General features: G+C 34.5%; 2 protein-coding genes across 2 annotated transcripts; one reads left to right on the top strand and one right to left on the bottom strand.

Annotated features, from left to right (window-relative positions):
• Positions 1-3: 3 nt before the first annotated feature.
• Su(H) (recombining binding protein suppressor of hairless) lies at positions 4-13,661 on the bottom strand. Its single transcript, XM_088234141.1, has 4 exons — positions 12,483-13,661; positions 5,691-5,935; positions 3,975-4,200; positions 4-733 (listed from the first exon to the last, which is right to left on the bottom strand). The coding sequence occupies exons 1-4, from the start codon at positions 13,326-13,328 to the stop codon at positions 572-574; spliced, it is 1,479 nt and encodes a 492-aa protein (XP_088090267.1). The 5' UTR covers positions 13,329-13,661; the 3' UTR covers positions 4-571.
• Positions 13,660-24,141, top strand: mus201 (rad2 superfamily protein mus201). Its single transcript, XM_088234140.1, has 8 exons — positions 13,660-13,796; positions 14,233-14,338; positions 16,364-16,539; positions 17,155-17,393; positions 17,969-18,167; positions 19,011-20,880; positions 21,877-22,145; positions 23,312-24,141. The coding sequence occupies exons 2-8, from the start codon at positions 14,251-14,253 to the stop codon at positions 23,993-23,995; spliced, it is 3,525 nt and encodes a 1,174-aa protein (XP_088090266.1). The 5' UTR covers positions 13,660-13,796; positions 14,233-14,250; the 3' UTR covers positions 23,996-24,141.
• Positions 24,142-25,696: the final 1,555 nt, after the last annotated feature.

Below are 25,696 nucleotides of genomic sequence, written 5' to 3'. Positions count from 1 at the left end.
TTCTTGCTCCCTTGAAAAACGTAAAAAGGGGGTTTTATTGTACTAAGTAAACAAAGCTAGATCATTTGATAACTCTATAAACGCAAAACAAAAACAAATTTGAGATTCTCACTGCATTGGATAATACATAAATAAAGCCATTGTTTAAAAGTTTGAATTGGTTGAAAATATACAATAATCATCACTTCTAAACTGGTTTGCTTAACGTTCTTCCGCTATAAAACCATTTGTGGTAATTAGAAAATATCTCTTCAATCTCAATTTATACATAGTTGTTCACAGCATGAATAACTCCGACAGTTCTATAAAATTGTAAATAGAAAAATAAAGGATGAGAAACAGGCATTTCTAAAACTGTAGTATTAAAAAATTCCTGCCATTGACCAAAAAAGTTCATCCAGTTTAAACCTTTACAAACAAATATTCATTTACAAGACCTGTATAATTTTCATTCATATTGGTCCCGGGAATGCTATATTTTAAATGAATTTTAATTGAAAGTTTGATATGACCTGGTAGATACATATAATGAGTGCCATTATAAAATGGTTCCAGAGGTCTGTAGTGTTCCCTACCGTAGTGCACCTTGGGTCCACCCGGGAAGGGGCACGTCGGGGCGCATGACGTCGTCTACGGGGGCACAGTGCGCTCGGGGGCCCGGCTCGGGAGTGTACGTGAACGTCAACCCTGTGGCGTAGATAATACCGTCGTTGCGCACTAAAGATACGGGCACCTGGAATACATTTACAGATTAATTAATTGATTAAAAGATAAAAAAAAAAATATTTACAAATAAACTAAATACATGAACATAAAAATAAACCTAAAAGGATTCAAGAAACGAAATAATATATAATATGTTTTTGACAGATATATTTAAACAGATGACAGAAAGCCGTTTTAAGAAGACTCTTTTATTGGCTGATTTTAGCGATCATAACTCCTTGGAAAACGCAGCTGTTAACAATTATTCTTTTCTCACTTGAGTTCCTTATTTATTCATTTTTTTTGTCACATTTAGTGTTTAAATCTTTTGGATAATTTATGAAAACTTAATTGGCCTTTTTGTGTTAGAAAATCGTTGTTTTTAATACTTTTATGTATGGCTGTATGTTTTCTGAATAAAATAAAATAAAATAAATAAATAAATAACTGTATGACATTATGATGCCAACTATTGTAACTTGAAACATATTATAAATAATGTAGATAAATGCTTTAATGAAAAGAATTTCCGAGCCCCTCAAAATTTCATTGGGAGTACCACAAGGATCGGTTCTCGGACCGGTTTTGTTTATTATATACATAAATGATATTGTCGAAACATTAAAATATTCAAAAATAAGACTCTTTGCAGACGATGCCTTAATATATATATCGGGAGAAAATTATAAAACAATTATGGACAGACTAAATCATGATCTTAATAGTGTATCACTGTGGCTAAAAATTAATAAATTAAAATTAAATGTTAACAAAACTAAATATATGAATATAGGAAACAAAAGAATAGAAATTACACCATCAATTGTAATAGAAAATGAAAAACTTAATGAAGTCACTGAAATTAAATATTTAGGTGTAATGTTGGATTCAAAACTTACATTTCACCAAAACGCTAAGATGGTAATAAATAAGATTGCAAAAAAAATATCAATTTTGGAAGGATCAGAAGATTTATTGATAAGGACTCCTGCAAAACTATTTACAAAGCAATTATTGAACCACACGTTAACTACTGTAGTAGCATTTTATTTTTATCAAACAAAGAAAACATAGATAAACTAACTGTATTACAAAATAAAGCCTTTAGAATAGTAAAGTCGATGGTAAATGAAATGAAATTATTAACATATAAACAAAGAATATTTTACAATACAATGATATTTGTTCATAAAATTATAAACTCTAATAAAAAAACAGAATTTTGGAAAAAAAACAGAATTTTGGAAAAAAATTGATCGGAACCAGCATGAACACAATCACAATACTAGAGAAAAGAACAAAATTAGACTTCCATTTAGGAAAAAGGCAAAGTCACAAAATTCAATTTTATTTAAAGCAATTAAAAAGTATTACGAAATGGAAAAAAATATTTATGAAGAAAAAAACATATCAAAATTTAAAATAATGGTCAAGACATATGTGATAAACAATTTATAAATTAAATATATTTGCAATGTTATTATTAGAACACACATAACAATATGTATGATATGTGTGCCCTATTTTAAGATTTAAATAAAAAAAAAATAGAAAAAGAAAAAGAAAAGTATTTTTGAGAAATAAAATAATAAATGAACATTCACCACTCAATTGTCTTGATTCGGGTGCCGTGGCATATTTAGGAATGTTAATAATTTTTGCCGCCCTATTAAATGAAAAAGAAACGAAGTGGGCCTAGTAAACGAAAAAAGGGCATAGCTCGTTCTTAGGCGAAGATCGTCCGTAAACAATCTGACATGCGTGTCACAGGTTACCCATCACTGCCCTAGATGGTTAAATCTAGTAATCAGGAAAGTCAATAGATTTTTAATTTATTAATTAACTATCAAACCAACCCAAAATTTGCTTAAAAATATTTTTATGTATCATATTATCGGCACATTGATTTTATTAAGTTTTGTAATTACTCCGCATATGACATCACAAGTTCCCTTCGGTGAGTTTTGCCGATTAGTTAATAGGCTTCCCGTAAACCGGAAATCCATCACAACGCTCTATCATTGGGAGATTCGGAAGAACTAGTGACGTCGTTCAAAGTAATTATTCGTCGAAACTTCGTAATACATTTTAATGTTTAGCATGAGTAAAAAAATTTTTAGTATCCAATTTTACGTAGCACTAAACATCCTCATTGTCTACAAAGTTTTTACAATACAAAAAAACTAGTTGACGCCTATTTAAATTTATATAATTAAAATACTATGCCACTAAAAAAAGTACAGAAATAACCACAATTAAGATCTGCTTTAAAAAAGTTCATTAAAATCTTATTTCGCTTTATTACTAAGTTTAATAAAATACAAAAACCTTTACTGCAGATGAGTGAGTATCATACTTAAATAAAAAGTAATAAAAAGAATTTGAGTGTCATTTGTAGTACTCACATAGTAAGAAGAATGACAATTTCTGAATGGCAAACAATAGAATGAGCTCTATTATGTGGAGTTAGTTGAAAACTTTAATTTGTCACTGGGACAGAAATTAATAATTATACAACAATGCAATATGTAATGATGTGTAGTGATTGCGTACATCGGCAACTTGTCAGCTCTGTTAGTAAGACATTAATTTGTAATGTTTACGGAATGACCCGAGGATCACCATTTAATTCTGTAGAAGTTTTTTAGCATTCATTTTTTTTGGTGGCATTTTGCAATCATCTGAATAGTGAAACAAATAGAAGAAAATTTCAAATAAAACTGGTACTTAATAATATTAAAAAATAGTTTTATATCAACATTGATAAAACCGCTCAAGACGATATGTGGCGGGAGAGTGGTTTTATGAATAAGTATTTTAATAGAGATTTTCTGTCACTCTATCTCATGTGCCTCCTTGAATACTGTGCGAAAATGACAACTGCACGTCAGACTGATAATGCTTAACTAAAATCGACAAAATCGAGGACTCGTATTCCCGTTTTCCCAAAAATGAACTGATTTTGATTTAAGAAAGATAACAGAAAGAAATTTTCTGTATCAGCATGATTTGTTTTTATCAAAAACAGTTATTATATTTGTATACCATACGTCTGAAGATGACAGATAAAACTAAGCATTTTTAAAGGTTTTCGGGTGGTTCTAGCTCCTATAAAAGAAAATTTATCAATAAAAAAAAACTATAAGGGGATGTTAATGGTGGATACCTAAAGTGTGTAAATCCTGGGAGAAAATACAGAAATATGTTTGTATGAACAAAAAAGAGGCCGGACATCCTTGTAAGATTTGAACATTAAAAAAAGAAATAACCTGTGTCGGTTGTCGCACCCACAGCCACTCTCCGCGGAACAGGGAGATATCGGGCACAACACACAACATGGACTCGGCGCACCGATACATGGTCTCCGCTTCCACGTCTCCAAACCAAACCTGAAGAGACGGAGTGAAGTTGTCTCCGGCCAGTTCCAGCATGGCCACATCACCACCACCATTTAGGTTGAGCGAGTGGACTAGAGGCACGGGCGTCACTGGTGACCTGAAAATTATTCAATTTCTAAGCTTAAAAGCGTAAGAAAAATTTGAACCTTTGATTGGCTAATGTGTCAGCATTACCCAATACGTAATGTAGACTGTGAAAAATTAATGAATAGAGAGCAGATGGTTGCTTAACTGCTGATGTGTACAGAAATATGTGTTCATATTATGTACAGAAGTCATATTCAGCAAGCGAATAGCCATATTAATAGGTGAATTCTGACTTGCATTCGTACAGCTTAAGGGTACATAAAACAGTGCATGTGATCTCGCTCTAGTTTATTGGGAACATACAAACTGATCTGTTTCAGAAGGGATATTTGGATTATATTTAGGTACTTCCAGAAATCAGTTTATAGAAATGCTTCCCTAGAAAAATATGATGACGAGATTCGAGGGTGTTGTAATCCAGCATTCCCGCTAGAATTAATGATGGATACAAGAATGGATAATAATTATATTCTTTAAGATATTTTAGTATCGCAAAAAAAAACACATTTTAATATTTTCTATTTCAAAGATGTGGTTCAACTCAGAAGGGTCCCAAATTAGGAAACAGTATTCTAGTATGCTGCGGACAAGTGTATCATAGAATGTGCGTATTGCAGTTGTATTATTGAATGATCTAGAATTTCGAAGTACAAATCCAAAGCATCTTACTACATTTATCTACAGTACTAGTAATACGGGACTTAGATGTGAAATTCACTTAAAAAATAATACCGAGATCATTGATTTGGAAATTGCGTGGTAAAAGTATGTTATCAAATGTGTGAAGGTTCATTGTTAATTTAAAAGCTACCAACTTTCATAATCTCCAGTGTGAGTATGTGAAAGTACAGCAATTAAACAAAAACATAAAACATGTTTATAATACGAAAAAAAAATATTTTCAATAGAATTTTTCTAGAATCAATTATAATTTTGAGCAATTTTCTCTACATGCGATTTTTTTAGAAGTAATAACACGCTATAAGTCAGCTGGTGAGAAAAGGAGGAAGGAAGTTATGACAAGTACTCAAAACAAAAAAACCAAATGTTAATAAAATTCCTGATGAAAATTTAAAAAAAATTTAGTATAAAAATAAATAACAAGTTAAACCCACAAATTTGGAATAAGTAATAGCCGGTTTCATTGCTTTTACACCTTCGAGACTGGTAACTTTATATGAATAAATAAATAAAAAATACAAATACAAAAACAGTAAGGATAGAGAATTATTATTCATATAACGGTTTTTTTTTTTCTTCTGAAGAACCTTTTTACAATAAAATTAGAATGAACTATCCCCAAGAATTATCAACAACAAATTTGACTGTTTTAGAAAATTAAGTTAAGTCTTCACATTCGTATTGAAACTAAGGGCACTACAAATGATTTATGAGTATAATTAGATAAAAAAATTCACCTTACATTTTAAAATTAAGTTTGTGAAAAGAAATAAAATATATGTTTAAATAACAAACTGATCAGCTCCAATCAAAGCATACCTGACAGGCCCCATTCCTTCGAAGAATTGATACTCCGCTTTGTCTGTGGAGATGATAGTCCAGCAGGCTCCATCGTTGATCATTTCTTTATTTTGTTCCTTGGGACACGGAGTCGCCTGGAACTGGATTATTCTCTCCTGGGACAAGCACAAGTACATCCTCTCTGTGTCTTTCATGTAGAAGGCACACTTGTGAAGCTGCGAGACCGGGTCATCTGCTTCCATGAGGGCCATTTGCTTATCCACCTAAAATATAATATACACAGTTCGTGTTAAGGTTCTGTGATTAGAAGTGTACTCCAGATCAACGGTCTGAGGTTTCAATTCCCCCCTGTCACAGTGGATAAGATTTTTTACACACATCAAAATTTTTCGTGCCACATTCTATTTCACAAATAATTGTCAGTTTTTCACGAATTGAGAGACAGTTCCTATTGTTAGAAGACATGTTTATAATTCAAGCGTTAATTTTTATCTGATCTAACATCACCCACTCGTAATGTTTATTATGCATTGGCCATAGAACATTAAAATAAAACTGAAAAGTATTGTAAAAATCCTCAAAATACGAGTGTCATTCCTAAACTACAAAAGAAGTTGTAAAGTTTAATGTGGTGACATCACAATGCCTGGATTTTTTATACGCAATTTCAACTGAGCAATTTTTTTTTCAATGTTGTCGGCAAAAGCACCAGTTAGGTAATTACATAGTGTCATAAACATCATCCCATCTCGATGCCCGGTGGTTTATTACTTAGGTTCTTATTTTTAAAAATATGTTTGTTAACAATTTAAGAGTTTTTGCTCAACTGTTGACAATATTTATGTTCAGTATGTCCGAAAAGCACCTCCTTATAAAAGTAAATAAATGTATGGAGAAAACCTTAAAATAAAATGTCAACGAATATTTCCTCATTACATCAAAGATCTCAATATTTCCGCGATCGTTATAACCAAGTTCAACTGTATTTTTAAAAACACTGAGGGTATTATTTTTGAGAAATATATAAAGGCATAATTAATAAAACAGTTCTTAATAATTTTAGTAAGTACCAATCATATACGATGTTCTCATTTTTCGAAATTATTTCATTACTTATTTATTATACAACTTGCCACCAATTATTCAAACATTTCGAGTTACATTTGATTGAGTGTCAAGGGAGTCATATTAAAAACATAAAAAAGTGTACTTTGAGTTAAGTATGACATTAAATAGAATTTAGATTTTTTTTAAATTTTTTTTTTGCACCACAACAGGCCAGGAGGCCTAATTACAGTGGTGAATTACATCACAGAGCACCCGGGCTTGAGAAAAATAACATTTTAATTTTTTGTGTTCTCACCGGGAATCGAACCCAGAACCTTCCGAGCGTGAGTCAAGCGTCTTGACCACTACACCACGGAGGCCGCCTCTGTGTAGTCTCAGAATGTAGTCCTCTGTGCCAAACTGCAATAACTAAAAAGTTCACTATCGCCGCATACAAAGTGCATAATAGCACTCTAAGATGACACTTATCTATAATCGTTTTATAGTCATCAAGACTGCCATTATACGAAATGTGGCAGTCACAACGTATTTTTAAAGTGTCAAATTAACAAATAAAGATATTTGTAAATGAATAACTATTGTTATTGAATGTATATTATAGTATAATTATATTGAGTACATTGTTTTATATTGATCTGTGGGCAAAAATTGCAAATTCCTAAACCTTGAAGTTGTATTTTTCAGTTTGACGCATTTAGATTTCTAGACAGGAAGGGGGGGGGCGGGTATGAATTACTTATTCTTGACAAAATCCCTAAAATCTTGCCAAAATCCCCTGACTGTCATCGAAAGGGTCGCAAATTTCAAATACCTAGGAGTATACGTTACGGAAAATGGCAGCTTTCAAAAAGATTTTTTATTTTCTTCTTTAATATTAAGTTCACAGATTGTTTAAATGTTTTCTTTCCTTTTTTAATATTAAGTTCATAGATTGTTAAAATTTGTTTAAATTTTTATTGTTTAAATGTATATTATGTATTGTTACAAGAAATGTACTATTTTTTTAATGTACCGTCCCAAATGAGTTTTCTCGTACAACTCCTGGGAATATAATATCATGATATTCATGTCTTATATGTTTTATTAATAAATAAAAAAATAAATAAAAAAAATGGGAGTGCGGCTAGGAATAGCAGGTGCCACATTCAACAGCACCAAAACCAAATGCTGCCAATATGCGAATGCGAATCGCGCCACCTCACTAGGGCCCAGAACAGCAAAATACTGAGTTTTGAGAATAAGTGTCTCGGAAGAATCTTGGGTGTGCGGTGATTTGACTTTGTGCGGAATGAAGTAATAAGAGAACGGACGCAGCAAACTCCGGTGACAACTGTCATCAAGCATAGGCGATACGGCTGGCTTGGCCATGAACTGCGGATGCCTCCTGAGAGCCTTAACCACGCTTGCCTACTTTACGAGGCATCGGGTTCTCGACGTCCTGGACGTACACTGCTGACTGTTCGTCGGCAGTTCACGTCAGAACTACGGGACGCAAATTCAACTTGGGAGGATGCACAGGAGCTGGCAGACGACAGAGATGCCTGGAATATCTTCGTGGACACCAAATGCTCCAACGAGGGAGCGGACACGGAATGATGATGAGTGATTTTTGAAGGAGATTTGTTAATCAAAATCAGATAAATCTTTTAATAATAAAGATACATGACCAAAATATTATTTAAATGCATTACAATATTTTGAGTTTGTCCAAATGTTTGTAGACAAAATACTGGATTTCACCCCCTAGGGAGTCATTAAGATTTACAAATTACAACAGGGATGAGAACATTTTAGAGAAGGGAATATGGAAGTCTAGGCATTTATAGGGCTTATGACCTGTAATTGGCCACATTGTAACATTCACCATTTTGCCTGTGTTTGAACATCCATATTTCTTTAATTCTTCCACCTGCTGATTGTGAAGTTAAAGAGCTGAAAATGCCTAGACTTCCACATTCCCTTCTCTAAAATGTTCTCCATCCCTGTTGTAATTTGTTAATCTTGAATACATTAGTTTAAACATTGTCATGTGATGCAGAGAGGTTTTAACTTCTTATGGTAATCAATGATTTATCTACTCCCTAGCACATGTATTATGTAGGGACACTCTCCCATCGTGATGTGGTACAGGGGGAAATAAGCCAATTGACTGTTCAAATATTAATATATGTAACAACTGCATTGCACCTTGGAACTGGCTAATCAATACTTCTTTTCTAACATTTTTATAATTATGGTTAGCTTTTTTTAAGCAGACAGATATTTTAAATGGCCACTTTACACACTGTAACATTCGCCATTCCTACCTATGGTTAAACATCCACATTTCCTCAACTCTTCGATCGGTTGACTTTTGTGAAGTAAAAGAGATGGAGCCTTTATAGATGTGGGTGAGATTCGTCTGGCTAAATTATTTCCCCCACTAGGCAACGCCTGAAAATACTTTTCAATTTTTATACTTCTTGTAGTCTACGATGTATGCAAGAAAAGCGATTTTCTTATGAAAGTTGATAAATCGAAAATAATGAAGTATGAAAGACCGAGAAAATTATTGAAAGGAGGGTGAGAGCCGGGAGCAGGGTTAACGGTGCACTGAAATCTACTTTGGCAAACAAATGTTTATCGCAGGAGGCTAAACTAGAAGTTCACAATGGAGTTGAAGTGCCAACTCTAATGTATGGGAGCGAAGTATGGAATTGGAAAAATGATGATGAAAATAGGTTAAATGCTGTAGAAATGCGATCCCTCAGGCGAATGTGTGGTAAAACGATGTATGATAGGTGCACAAATGTCGAGATCTGTGAACTGTGTAAGGCTGAGATATGCATTATCGAAAGAATCAAGAAATGGGTCCTGCGTTTCTTTGGACAGCTAAAAGGATCTACAATGGGAATGTTGATGGATGCAGAAAACGAGGAAGACCGAGAAAGACATGGCACAATCAAGTCCATCAAATACTTAAAGATGGACATGTCAAAAGTAGGAATAATCGGCGTGCATGCATAAAAAGATGTATGAATGTAGAGGAAGCGAGGTCTGTGTGCAAAGATAGAGTGATATGGCGTTCTATCCTCTCTGCCTACCCCTACGGTGAAACGACGTGATGGTTTGTTTGTTTTTTTGTTTGTTTAATTGTTTTACCAGTAAGTTCAATCAAGAATGTTTTCAGTATGACCGAATTTGTAACTTGCAGAGCAGCCTGGAAAGATGAAAAAAGATCCTGGAGGACAACAGGAAAAAAAGCGAACATCAGTACCTGCGTTTTTAGGAAATAAATGCTGTGACTCCTTCAATGCAAGATGGGGAAATACTAGTTAACTGATACTCATTTAAGTATCTAGCCTCCCTTAATGTGCAAAGACGGAAGATGAGCAACGGATGTAAATCATAGAATAGGTGTGGGATGGATGAAATTCAAATCGGTAACAGGAATTTTGTGTGACTCAAAAATACCTTTAAGCTAAAAGGAAGGAATACCAGACTATTGTTAGACCGACGATTATGTATGGCTCCGAATGCTGGACTACGTACAACTCCAGGCAATTTGAAACAGCAAAAAATCGAATGCCCGAGTGGTCGGCAGAAGTATCATTACAAGATAAAATTACCCTACATTCACGGAGACTGGACCGCTGTGCACGTGCAAACCACAAGGCCACTGCATGATATCGCATGATTGGCCCTTTCACACCACGGCAAAAATCTTCAATGCCTGGCAAACGTAATAACCCATACACTATGAGAACAACTAATCTCCGGCCGATTTCCTTTTGCAGGATTTTTACCTGAGAGTACTCGCTAAATTTAAATAATGATTTTGATTAAATTATCATTGAAATCTCTTTTGATAAGTTTTACTTTATTATTTGAATCGGGTTGTGGTCCCGTGGCTAGTGTTGCGGACTCACAGATCAGAGGTTCGAGGTTCGAACCCCACTACCCCAACTTGATTTCCATTTTATAATAGTAGTTATTTACAACTCATTGAAAATGGTCACCAAAATTGAAATATTTGGGTAAATTATAAGAGCGCTAATATTTTTTTTTTAAAGAAATAATATTATCCGAGGTGTTTTAATAGATATTTTTATAAGTCATTGACTATGAAGTTTGATTTTAAAAAAACCAAAAATATTAATATTATCAAATTTAAATAGGTACTAACGAATCAAATAAATGTCAATCCCATAAAATTAAGAATAGTCCAGAAACCATTCCTGTGCCTGCGACCGCAAATACGCGTTTACCAAATTTAATGAACAGGTATAATAACTTTTCCTAAGGCAGTGGTAGCTGATTTAAGTGTAAGATGTCTGTCAGCTAGTTGATCTGGAATGGATAGTTTTTTTATATTTTCCGGAGCAGAGTTGTCCAGCGACATATGCATAAGCCAACAGAGTTGGTATTCCACTATCTAGAAAACCTAGCTAGTTTCCTCGAAGTAATGAAGTGATACGATTGAACTTAGAGATTCCAAAAATAAGTCTCGCTGTGGCGGTCAATACAGACTGTAAGTGAATCATTTTATTCGTTGGTAGACCTGCGTAGATATCATTACAATAATTGACTCTAGACACTACAAAAGCATTTGTTAATTGACCGGCAGCATCAACGGGCAAATTTGCGGGCAACGGGCATTTGATTTGTCTCAGCTGGTGGAAGCATGAACCTATCATCCTACCAATTCGAGCATTAAGAGAGGTCAGAAGTAAGGAAGACTCCCAGTAGTTTGAAGGTGGGTAAAGCGGTACTCCTTATATTGGGTAGTGCCGTATTCTGAATCAAATTTTATAGTCTGGTTGGAACATCCATAGTTGTTCCATTTTAGATGAGTTTCCTATTTTCTTAATGCATCCATCAATTAATTTAAAAAGCCCACCCTTCTCGCCTGGTATAATTAATTAAACATATTTTTTCAATATTAATTTGGTTTCTTTCGGGTACCCCCTCGTATCTTATTGATTCAACATGGAGAATCGCAGCGCCACAGTTGGCTGGTTTTTCTCTTTCTTTGTAAGATTTGCTACAATAGTATTCTAGTATTGCTATCAACATTATTTTCGGCATACTCCATCACCAATTAATGTTGTTGGTGTGTAAATTTTTAATTGCCTCCTCAGGACCGTGAAAATTTAGTAAAATTATAAAACACAAACATTATACAGAATAACAGCCCAGATGATGGATACTGCAGTACTGTGCGAACCGTCGACATGAAGCGCTTTTGACCATGGTATTACAATGTAAATGCTACCACTACCTGAAAGGTCGTGAAGATGTACAAAGTTTAAGACCACAAGAATTACAGATCTCTATAATATTTTTAACAATTTTGATGATGAACCAGATAAACCGTATAAAAAATATTACTCAAATATGTCCACATTTTTCACATTAAATATAATGAATATATATATAACACCCCGAGCCCCCAAAAATTATGAGATTTAACTCATGCCGGAACACTCAGTCATGTCATTCTTTAACCGCCAGCCGAGTGTGACGTGAGCCTGCCATTCAGAATTGAAACAAAATTGCCAGCTTTTGTTGTAAAAGCGTGTAAAAACATTTCCAAAAGGATGGTGTAACTATTCATTAGTAAGTAATTATTTGTTTAATAAAAATGGCTATAACTTACTAGACAAAGCAAAAGGCAAATTTCACCATTACTTTACAAGAATCAAAGGAACCACAATAAAATTTATGTCTGATGGTCATGAAGTTATAAATTGATACTCATACCTTTCGGATAATGAGTCGAGGAAGCGCCATTCCCGTGACGGAGCACACCAGCTTCACAGTAGAGCCGTAGTGGACGTAGCCCTCGCGCACCTGGAACTCCTCACTCTCGCTCTCGTTGTCATCCAGGAGGTGGATGGTAAAGGCCCCCCACTGCGTGGACGACGCGTGGAAGTTCCCGTTTTCTACATGCAAATACCTCGTGGAAACGGTTTGCGACCGTAACCGATTGAACAACGCCACTTTCGTACCACTGGCTATACACAAGTCCGCATTCTTCAGAGATTGTTTCTTTTTAGATGGCTTGGAAATGACTTTAATCCTTTTACTATTGAAAACTCCGATATCGTGTCCTGAACCGTAGAACATTTTAACAGAGAGCATAAAGTGTTTTCTTTTATCAGAATCTGATATATACAAAGTCTTGGCGGCGCAATACTGCTTCCCGTTGTTGAGATCCAGCTGCTGCATGTCCTGGTCGGAGTTGCCGATTCCTATGAAGGCGCAGAGCTGGGAGGCCTGCTCCGTCTCCCCGTCGCGCAGCATCTGCTCCTGGCGCAGTCTCCAGCCATCCCCGAACAGGTAGATGCAGGGCGGAGGGCAGAAGAAGCGTTTCTCGTTGCCGTACGACTTTTGCGCCACTTTAGCGTGCAGAATGACCATGACCATGTCGGAGCGGTCCCGCAGGTAGGACCCCATGGCGTCCTTGGTGAGGCGGCGCTCCTCGGGGCGGTAAGCCCCGGCGCCGGGCCCCGCAGCGCTAGCGAAGCGCGGGTACAGAGCTCCGTGCTGCGGCGGCGGGGAAGGCGGAGATTGCGCCATGCCGGACACTCCATACTGATGCGGCATCTTCCCACAAACGCGATCTGTCACAACATTGTCAACGCCGATAAGTTGAACTTCGTTAAGCGCCCCGAACTTTCCTACACTTCGCGTCAACTTCGCGGTAATGCGACTCGCAACTACCGCCCGCTAAAACCGATTCACATTTAGTAACAACGAGTAAATTCGGACTGAAGATTGTAATTAACGCTGGCCACTGTTGACTCGAGGCGTTGTTATCGTTCTCTGGCCATACAAATACTATCAACATCGACACCGAGTACGCACGCCAGTCAACGCGACTATTCGCCGTCCCATTCAAAAAACACCTGTTCACTTCGTATTTTTTCCGACGGCACTGCCAACTTGACGGAGTTGCACGAGAGGAATGTTATATTTTATTTACTCGTTTTGACAAATATCCTGGTTTATTAGTGAGTAAAATACTAGTTCGCACTGTCGAGTAATAGCTGAATCTAGTTCTATAGTTGAAAGGTGAATATTTTGCGAATGTTTCACAGCAACCGTCTACTTTCATTAATTTGACAAGGACTGAAGTTTGGTTTTGTTAAGTTTGTTGCCGCTAGTGACGTCCCGCGCCCCGCGTGGCAGTGGTGGTGGCAGATCGCGGACTCATAAAAAGGATGTTGGGGTTATGCATGGGGCGTGGGAAAAAGCGGTGTGGGAAAGAGTGGGTGGCCTCGGTGTTTCTGAACCATTTGATACGACAGCGCTGCGTTAACACCGCGTTGTAGAGGCGCGCAGTAGTTAGATAAATATGTACCGATGTACTCTAATATTCATAAAGCGAGACGATTCGATTTGAGTCTGACGTGTTGGGGAGATTTTCGTGGGAAAAAGAGAGCTCGGTATGCGGTAGCGCCTGGGAAGGTCGCTAACAATAATAAGAATTAATTTGATGCGATTTCAGATTTGATCGAGAGCAGATATGGGAGTCACTGGCCTGTGGCGACTCTTGGAGCCGGCGGGGAAACCTGTCCCGTTGGAGACTCTCGAGAATAAGGTCTTAGCCGTCGGTACGAATCTAATTACTGATTATATTACATTATTCTATCATATAGATAATATTTTTTATTCGAAATTGGTCACGCGTCATAATCCCAATTCTTGAACTATACTAAAGCTTTATTAGATATTTTAAGTAATAGTATGTTTGGTAGATAAGTAACGTAATAAATTATATTATGTAATATCTACACAGTTCACATTATTATTAGGTATCTACATACAGTTTCATTATTATTTACATTTACTCATTCCACCCTAATTTTTACCTCTTCATTGAGTCACTGATCTCAACTAAAAGTTTCTTTTTTGGTCAATAATTATTGTGTTGTAAGACACTCATAACAAAATATAATTTATGTACTTTATTTAAACAATATCTAACTTGAGAAAATATATTTTCATTTTATAAATTAAAAAAAGTTAAGTAACCAGGAAACAAAATAGACACATGTTATTAGATGTTTTACATTAAAAATGGAATGTCAATTACACTAAAGTGAGCATTTTTGACACCCCTTCTGTTTGCGTTCAATCGAGGGAATAAATAAAAAAAAACAGACCCAGTTAACAACCAATTGCTCTGTAGGTACCTAATAAAAAAGATTATCACAAAGGTTAAAACAAAACGTTGTTTTTACATACAAATTTGAAATGTACAGATCTTTGCATTTACGAAAACGATTTATATGAAAGTATAGGTAACTTTATTTTTAAAAATTCTTTGTTTGTCTACCAACATTTAGACACTCAAAATATTATTTCTATATGTTTACAATTAGAAATGAATAAAAACGCATTTTTTCAAACTTCTTAAAGATTTTTGTGTTATTAATAAGACCTATTTTTCATTCTTCGCTCATCTTACTTAGTTGTATTTTTTCCTTGACTGGGCGCATGAAGAATTAAAGTAGAGTTTAGACATGGTTGATATGAAATATTTATTTAAAATAGTGTTTTCACACTAGAATATTTCATAGTCCCTGGACTGGTAGCTGAAGCGTACGACTGATCATCTTACCTTCATGCAACAAAAATGATCAAGATATGCCGTGATTGGTTACCAATGCAGTGCCCTATGCACCATTAGGTGCGGAAAGGGAATGATAATGATGATGTTTTCTTATGTGCTGTAAAAATGAGATATTTAATTGTATGGCAAAGTTTCTCGGAAATGTATGAAAAAATTAATAAAAATGAACTATGTCACAAGTTCTTCCAAATAAATCAATGATAGTTTTGCGATAGATTTCCAGTTTCCGGGAAGTCAATTTACCGATCAGCAAAACTCTTTGATGAGATCTTGCGACGTCACATGTGGAGTAATTTCAAAATTACAAAACTTTTTTATCTTCATAGCGCTTATAATATGATACATAATTTATTTATTTTTTTAATTTTTGGCTTAGTTTGATAGTTTTTTGACAAATAAAAACATCCACTGAGCTTCCTCATCTTACTTTATTTCAGTTTTTACTTAATGCATGTGGATTTTATAATGTGCATTAAACCTTATTAACTAAGAATCTAAGGGCGTGAGTTGCACTTTGTTTTGTAATAAATGGGTGGCATTGTTTTCACGAGCCATTGTTTATGTCAATATTAGCCAGACGCTCAACGGAATCAGTTCCGCGGAGTGTAAACTTATTGTATTTCGGTAGTTTTAAAATGTGTTCGAATTTGTAATGTGATTAAGTTATATTTTTACTAACAAAAAATAATTTTATCAATATAAATAATTAAAAAATGTTCAGACAGTTATAAACTTCAAACCTCGGTTGAGGGCCAAAAGTATTATGGAATATTTTTTTTAATAATTATTACATTCAATGTGATCCAAAATGCAACTTTTTAGACCCCTTTCACTTTGGTGTCTAAAAAAATCAAAAACTTTACATCTCATCGGCACACTCTAATGTGGATCTCGCTTAAGAAATTTGAATGGTTGAAAATTGTTTAAATTATTCCCCTTTTTTTTACTTTTTTCCACTGGGTATGTCTTTAATGTTAATGATTGTTTTTATTATTGGTTTCAGATATTTCAATATGGCTGCATCAGATGGTGAAGGGATATCACGATCCTCGTGGTGGAGCTGTGACAAATGCACACTTGATGGGTTTATTCCAAAGATTGTGTAAATTAATGTATTATCGAATCAAACCTGTATTTGTTTTTGATGGGGGAGTTCCAACTCTAAAGAAAATGACAATCGTTAGTAGATTTATCTATTTTTACACAATATAATAATATTTGTTGAGATCTGTGCATTATGTAAGGCTGAGACAAGCATTGTCAACAAAATCAAGAAAGAAACGCTGCATTGGTCTGTACATGTAGAGCGAATGGACAGCAAAAAAACTATTAAAAGGATTTACCATGCGAATGTTGATAGACGCAGAAAATGAGGAAGACATGACATGTCAAAAGTCAGAATAATCATCGTGAAAAGGTGTATGAATGTGGAGGAAGTGAGATATGTATGCAAAGACATAGTGATGTGTTCTATTCTCTCTGCCTATCCCCACCGGGAAATGGTGTGACGGTTTGTTTGTTTATAATTGTTTATAACTATTGCCACTTAAAAAAATAATCTTGACGTTTTTACTTTTCAAGTTTTCTCTTAAATTAATGCCAGAACCTACTATTATAATATTCGGCTTACTATGTCCCCTAAATCCCATCACTATAGTTGCGAGCAGTTAGAAGGAATAAACCTTATACATAAAGGCAATAAATTAGCAACTCCCACTAGTAAAATAATAACTACCACTTCTTGGTTAATTTATTGCATGAAAAATTTACATATTTATTTTTATATTCATTTAGATAAAACGTCAAAACAAAAAGTCTCAGATGCACAACACAGTTGACCAAATGAGAAAGCAGCTACTTGGAATAGTTACAAAACAAATGGCTGTCAATAAAGTCTTGTCCGAGAAAGCTAAGTCCCCCAATAAGAAGTCTCCGGTTAAAGCGGTGATTGCTACAGGAGAAGAAGAGAATCTCTTTAAACTACCTCCAATAGCTGAAGAAATAGCTGCCGCTGATACGGAAGAAGACTCAGAGTATGTCAACCCAATTATATCTATTGTTTGGACCAACTCTCAACTAAAGCTATATATACCTACCCGTCCTTCCTATTTCCTAGCGCACTCCACGCAACAATAATTCTACGTGTGAGTGCTGGAAAAAATGTTATACTAGCAGTACTAATCGAATGTCAACCAAGTGAAGCGCTTAACAAATATTTCATCAAGCGAGCTGTGCCAGCGTCCATTTAGACCGCCAGCTCCATATGAGCTGTGCCAGTGTTTCACGACCAACAGCTTCACCAGACAGGTTCCAGCACACATCACGCCTCATCATCAGCAGGTTAATGGAGTTGCGCAACCTTCCTTCCCCTACAGTACAGCCCACTCTAAATCCTCCTCCTTGGACGAGGTATTCTTCACACCCCGTCCACTCCTCAACATCTATATCTACAGATTTCAAAACGTTTATTACACATATATCGTGTCGAGATTAGAGTCCGCCTATGAAACAAATTTCAATAAATAAAAAAATACCAAAATGTTAAAACTTAAACTTTTTATTTCTTCGAGAAAGAGGATAAGAATAAGGATTTATTTCTATATTTTAGTTCTGAAGAATCTTCTGTTGGTGATTCTCATAGTCACATTGATCTTCACTCACTCGATGTCAACTCTTCGTACTTCAAGAACCTTACTCCGAGAGAAAAGCACGATCTTCTGACTGAGCTTAAAGAGACTCGGAAGCAGAGTTCTTGGGGTCGTATCCACGAATTACCTTCTCAGAGTGACAATTTTTCCAATTATCAGGTAACTGTACTGGAATTTTTATTTAGATAATCCACAAAATCTTGGCACATTTTTATGTTGCAGTATAAATTAAAAATTATCTGAAGCATAAATTATTAAAAAAACCTTTTTTTAACTTTTGACTTTTTGGTAGTCTCACACGCTTTCCAGCGCATTTCACCAAGCTACTTTTTCAATTTATATGCAGTTAATAAGGTATTTAAAAGTATATATATGTTTAAAGAAGCAAAAAATCAAAACGGTAACGGTATTATAATTTTTTCCTTGCGATGTCAGGTAAATTTTCTAAAAAGCATAAGCAAACGGCACGTATTATGTTACCATGCAATGTTTGTTAAAAACACGCCCTGCGGGAATGACGTCTGATGTCAAAATGAAGTAACGCCAATTGCGAGCCATTTTGTATGTACTCATTTTTAAACCCTAAAATCATAAATGAAAACTGTTTTTTTTATATGTCAATAGTTACATCATTAGAATTGCAAAATTCACTCTAAATATTAAATACATTATTTCCGATTTGTGAAAATATCATATTTTTTGTACACCTACTACATTATTCTTCGTAGTATAGTACGCAGAGCAGTTTCCATGTCTTACGGGTAATAGTATTAAAATTATATCTCAAATAAGAAGTTGTTGGTAAATAAATGTCTTGTAGATTCTAATAATAATAAACTTAAATAATTTTACCATTTTAAAATGTCACTCAAATGTCATAAATATTGGGTAAATGAAATTTTACTTGGCAACCCAAAAAGAACGTTGATTAATATTACTTATGTGGTTATGTATAGAACATTTTTTTATAAACAAATTTAAAACCGAATTTCTAATTTCTAGATGCAGAGGCTTCTAAAAAGACGTCAAGTTCAAGTTTCTTTAGAAGAAACTGAAAAGGAGATGGGTGGACATTACCTTTCTCTTAATGAGTTAGAAGTTCTTTTGAATGAAGAAGGTATTGATACTAAGATTGAAAACATTCCTTCAAGACGAATAGCATCAACAGAACATTCTAATTTTGTATTAATTAAAGATGTCAAAGAAGCCTTGGATACAGCAACCAAAATACAGTTGGCATTAGAAACTGCTAAAAAAGAAAGCGAGGGTTCTACCTGCTCTGACAATTCTTTGCAAATTAAATTAGGTGAAGAATTTGATGAGGATTTAGAAGCTGCTATAAAATTATCACTACAGTGCTCAGATGATAATAAAGCATCTACCAGTACAAATGTTGAATCTAATAATGTTGTTGATTTAACATTTCTTAGTCCAGATTTTGTAGACAATGACAGCGAATGGTCAACAGATGAAGATTCTGAAAATGAATTTGTAAATGTGGGAAATAAAGATCTTGCTCTGGCCAAAGCATATATGTTGCAAAATAGTGGTCTATCTGAATATGAAATACTCAGAATTATAAATAGTAATGTGGATGGTAAATCTAAGCGTAAATTGAAAACAAAGAAATCAAAACCGTCTGTATTGAATATGGATACTAATTTTAATACACCTGTCCCGATAAAAGAAAACAGTGAAATTATTGTTATAGAAAATAAAACAGAAGTTGTAGATAACACTGAAATAGGTAATCCAGATAAACATGAAGTAAATCTCTTAAATTCCCATTGCAATATTCCAACTGAAAATTATGCTAATTTTAGTATACTAAAAAAAGATGAAGTCCAAAATTTTTCCAGCTCCGACACAGATGAAAGCTTCGAAGATGTGCCTGATATTACTCAACCTGCTATAGAATTAGAAATAAAAACGGAAAATGCTGTAATTGGAGATGACATTTTTTCAGACATCTTCGAAAAAAAAATTATTAATAAACAGAAAAAAGAAAACAGCACTGTTAATGATACTTTAAAATCCAATGAACTCGACAATAAAGTGAGTCCAGATGTCCATGATGTAGAGAACTATTTAAAAAATAGTGAAAATAGTCATAATCCATCATCAATGCATGTTAATACAGATGTTTTTACGAGGAAAATAAGTATGATAGAAAAAGATGTTTTATGTGCAGAAGATAATATTAAAAACACAATCTGCCCCGATGAGTTTTCTGCTCATACTTTACTACCTGCTGTTAATGAGCCTAACAATGAAATATTAGAAACTACAGTTTCTGAACAAATCTCTCCACTCTTAAAAACACCTTTGTCTTCTGAATCAGAAACACAACCATTCCAAAATTCACCCTTAATTTCTGAATTATCACCACAAAAAGAAATTATTGAATTTCTGACTCCCAAAACTTCACCGCAAAAAGGGATGACCTTAAATGAAATTAGGCATATAATTTCCCAAGATACCGCAAGTGAAAATCCATCTGTTGAAAACAATTTTATTGCAAAACAAATGATCTCAACTGAAGATTTATCAATACTTGCCGACGATTTGGAAGTTGAAAGAGATAAAATTGAAAAACAGCAAAATAAACTTGACAGAATGGGCCGTAACATTTCAGAGGAAATGACGAGAGATGCTCAAGACCTCCTGCAAATGTTCGGGGTACCTTACATTATTGCCCCTATGGAAGCTGAAGCCCAATGTGCATTCTTAGAGTCCATTAAGTTGACAGATGGGACCATCACAGATGATAGTGACATTTGGCTTTTTGGTGGAAAAAGTGTATACAAGAATTTTTTCAATCAACAAAAATATGTATTGCAGTTTCTCTCAGAAAATATTCAGAGTTGCTTTAGTGAGTGCCTTTTAAAATAGTATGTTCTTTAACCCTTACGCTGCTACGCAGTTTTTCAAGAATCTAATCAGAAATCTTATTATTAATACATTTTAAAAATATTTTATCGAATACGTTGTTTTCCAAACACACTACTGTTTTAAAAATTAATAGCAATTCCAAGAAAAATCTTCCATTTCATAAATATCTAATTCAAGCCCAGTGGAGTGAGCAAGATAGACAACTCGTGCCGCCCGCAACACATTCTCGTACAGCGGTTGTAAACCCTTTTTTAATCGAAAATAAAAACAAATAAAAATGATCTCGCACAGCAATCTCAAGGCGCATTGTTTTAATAGTTATTATTGAAACGACAGTATTATGATGGTTTTTTTGTTGATTGTGGGGCAAAGTGCCCTTATTATCAAACCTACCACTTCCATCAATGCATGCTTAACAAAATTTGAGTAAAATATATCTTGGATGATTCATATGAACAAGTGACGTCGTTCAAAGTAGTTCGTTTTTATTAAAATATTTTATATTTTTTTTTATTAATTTTCAAGAAACTTTGCTGTACAATTTAATGTTCTAATTTTTACCGCGCGTAAGAAAACATTTTTTGTATTAAATTTTCCGTTAGGCTGAAATAGGTACGAAACTGAATAATAACTCGTCGAATAAGTAATTTTCATGTTTAGAAAATGTTTTATACCACTGACGGTTAAGTGCAACAAGCAGTTCCCGAATTCATTTACCCTTTTGGAGATTATGACGTCAGCATCAGTCTAGTTAGAACTTTATGATAGGGATTAACAACAACGATATATCGTTGTTTAGCAGTCTAAGGGTTAAGTATATTGATAATCTACACACTTGTCTACAGAATGATAATTAATATATTTTTAAGAGACTACACCCTACTTCATTTTACGAACTCAAAATTTTAGAGTTTATTTTAAATATTGGTTTATTTCAAAGTATATTTGTAGAGCACTAAACATTTATCTTTTTCAGAACTCTCAAGAGAACAGCTCATTCTCTTAGCTATGTTAGTTGGAAGCGATTACACTACCGGCGTAAATGGAATAGGCCCAGTGACTGCATTAGAAATATTAGCAGCTTTTCCGGCATTGAATACAGATGCAGATCCTCCCTATGTAACACTTCTTCAAGGATTAAGGAAGTTTCGAACTTGGTGGAGCAACAAACGGTCATTTGGGCATACAAATCTACGCAACAAGCTAAAAAATATTTCACTCAGTCAGGAGTTTCCAAATCACAGGGTAGATATAATTTAGTAATTCTAATAGGGACTTGAATAAATTCTCGATGTTTCTCGACAGATGGTGTTACCTTTGCTTTTTTACATCTGGCAATACTGCAGCCAACTTCATCGTGAAGTTCCAGCATTACTTTATTTTTATATTTGCAGCTGAAGCACATAGAATTCTTATGGAGACTTATACCCGTATGCAGAGACAAAACTTAAGGTAAGGAAAGTACATTCTAATTTAAAATGCAAAGAATAACCCAAGGGTGAAGACAATAGAATGTACTTTCCTCACCTTAAGGTTTGTCTCTGCATACGGGTATTACAGTGATCATGCTCTTTCGGAACATCACCAAATATGTGCGAAGGTTTTCACGGTCACTGTTATCAATATTATGTATCTTTTTTGGGTGATACCGTGTATGTTGGATTTGATCCGACGTTTCGGCTACCATTGCAGATTTCCCTGAAGATGGCTCCTGCAATGGTAGCCGAAACGTCGGATCAAATCCAACATACACGGTATCGCCCAAAAAAGATACATAATATTGATCACCAAATATCATTATCATCATCTCTGCTCTGCATCAGCTGGGTATAGTGTATTATGAGCTCCTATAACCCAATGAAACCATCACGTGAGATTGCTATCGACTACAATTGATGTGTTTGAGCCAAGCATTGAAGGGAAAACGGCCACAATACGAGGAGAGATACGACAAAATAATTTTGCAGCATGACAACGCTCGGCCGCATGTTGCAAGGCCAGTCAAAACATACTTAGAAACTCTCAAATGGGATGTCTGGCTGAGCACAACTTCCGTCCTTATGAAGATGCCAAAAAATGACTCAATTTGTGGATAACCTCAAAAGATGAGTCGTTCTTCCGAGATGGTATTCGTGTGCTGCCAGAAAGTTGGGTGAAAGTAGTCGCTAGCGATGGACAATACTTTCAATGACATGTTCTTTACTAATTCAAAAAAATAAAGCATTAATTTTCATGAAAAAAACAGCGAGAACTTATTCAAGCCCCTTATAGTAAAGCACTTATTTTTGCATTGCAAACTACAATTGATTGGTCATTAAGAGTTCATTAGTGTAAATAAACTATTTATTAAAAACATTTGTCTGTGTGCTATAATTTTTAGAAAAATTTGAAATTTTTTTATTTTTTTGCAGGTAGTAGAAGCATATTTATCTCCCGAAGTAAATAAAGATAAAGAAACTTTTAGTTGGGGCAAGCCTGATACAACTGCTCTGAGAGAATTCACCAGAGTTAAATTTGGCTGGTCCCAAGCTAAAACTGATGAAATATTAAATCCCGTTTTGAAACGTCTGGATGAAAAAATTTCTCAACAATCTATAAGATCATTTTTCAGAACCGAAGTAAACAAAACCACAGCTGAAGAAAACATGAGTAAAAGGGTGAAAATGGCGGTAGGAAAAATGGGAAATGATAATGAACAAAATGAAGAAGAGCTGGGACTATCAAAGCCTAAAAAGGCAAGAAAAACAAAAGATTCTTTAAAATCGAAAATTACCAAAAAAGACACGAAAACCAAAACTGATTCTTCACTGGAAATTACTAACACAGAAAAGCCTGTTATCAGCATACCATCAACGAGTGAACCTAAAAATATAACTTCAACAAAATGTGCTGTACAAACACCATTTATTCCAGAACGTTATCAAGAAGTAATACCTCAAAGGGAATTTGAAAAATCAAATTTAATGAAAAATAAAATGAAAGCAATAGAATTGTTTAGAACATCGCAAAAAGGTCCTGGGTTTACCAAGAAACGGAAAAAGCAAATCAGAAAACCTAAAGCTGACGCTGAATTGTCTGAAAGTAGTAGTGATTAAATTTTTTAGTATCATTAAGAATTCTTATTAATAATTTATTTTTAAAACCAGAAATGCCTCAAATTTACTTTTTATATATGTAATTTTAAATTTCTTTTTTACTGTTCCATTTTTCTATGTATAAAAATAAACCTGTTTTCTAAGCATTCATTTTTTATTTTAATCTTAAAATGGTTTTTAAAAATATTTTTTCTTACAGTGAGTCGGGTTGTATCTCTATAATATGTTCCTGAAATACCTAACCGTTTCTTAAAATGTGTCTTACCTAATAAACCGTTATTGTTGATAGATGTTTCTACAAAGATAGAAAACATTTTTGGTTAGGGAATATTGTATGGAAGTTAAAACATTTTCAGGAATATTGACATGCCGCTGTCTGGTTTGTGTGATTAATTTACGCACTGTGTAACATTATCATTTAACATCTTACATAAAAGACAGGTCATTTACTGAAATATAACAACAAACCATCACACCGTTCCCCCTTAGGGGTAGGCCGAGAGGAGAAAACGCCATATCACTGTCTTTGCATTTATTTCACATAAAACATTACATTTTTTCTTTTCTATATAAACACCTCACTGGGCACGACCCGTGTCGAGTCATTCGTTTACATTGTTTTTATTTTATGTTCTAGTACAAGATAAATATAATATAATAAATAACACTGTATTGATATAAACATAAAACATAAATAGCAGACACGCTACAATAATTCCGAGTTCAAATAGACTACTGTTTTGGTGGGGTTAACATCCCAAGGCAGTTTTCAGGACCCAAATCCAGAAGCCATTTTTTAACAAATAAATTAAGTTTCTGTTTATTTTTATTCAATTTAAAATCAAGAGGTAGAGTGTTGTAAATTTTGGGAGCAAGGTACATGTGACTCCTCTGACCAAACAATGTTGTAATTTTAGATAGCATAAATAGTTTTCTCTTTTTTTATCTTGTTTCATAGATTGTATTATATTTACTGCCACCATTTTTATGTGTGTGAACGAGAAGTGCCCTCGCGTACAGTTGCCTGACGTTCAGAACACCTACTCGTTCAAACACCTCTGTTGTGGGTGTTTTGATAGAGACCCCAAGCAGAGCCTTGAGTACATACTTTTGTGCTATTTCCAAAGTATGCATAGCACTTTTGCTGGCTCCACCCCATGCAATTATTCCGTAATCTATAATGGTTTGACACATTGGGTAATATACTTGATTTAAAGTTTTTTGTCAATAATGTTTCTTACGGTATTAAATACATAAACAAATACGTACAGACCTATTTGAACTGATCTATTGGGTGTTAATATAAGTTGTACCGTTTTTTTTCAAAATGAACAAAAGGACACAATAAAAAAGATTATAAGTTGGTCAATAATGTATTATCTTTTATTATTTTACAATAATTTGGAGAATCTTCACCGCGCAGAAAACACAATGTCTCGTAAAGCCATTGATATTATATGTAAACACTAAATGCGGCAACAAGCCGACTTGTCTTCCATTCAACATAGGTTCCGGAGCTCATCTTGTATTTGGTGGGAAATAGTGTTTTACCTTGAACGCTAAGCAAATGTGAAGCAGTCTGCGAAAGGGCGCGGCAAACAGCTTTGAATTTACAGTAAGCAGCATAAACAGTTAGTCCTTTTTACTCTGCTACGCGTTTTACATGGCAACGTCGTTCGATAATTTTTAGTACATGATTTC

Source organism: Micrasema longulum, unplaced genomic scaffold (assembly GCF_059751315.1).
Source record: "Micrasema longulum isolate JH-2025_06_02 unplaced genomic scaffold, ASM5975131v1 h1tg001207l, whole genome shotgun sequence".
NCBI classification, from domain to species: domain Eukaryota; kingdom Metazoa; phylum Arthropoda; class Insecta; order Trichoptera; family Brachycentridae; genus Micrasema; species Micrasema longulum.
The sequence above is the reverse complement of the archived record's forward strand: the minus strand, read 5'-3'. Positions and strand labels throughout refer to the sequence as shown.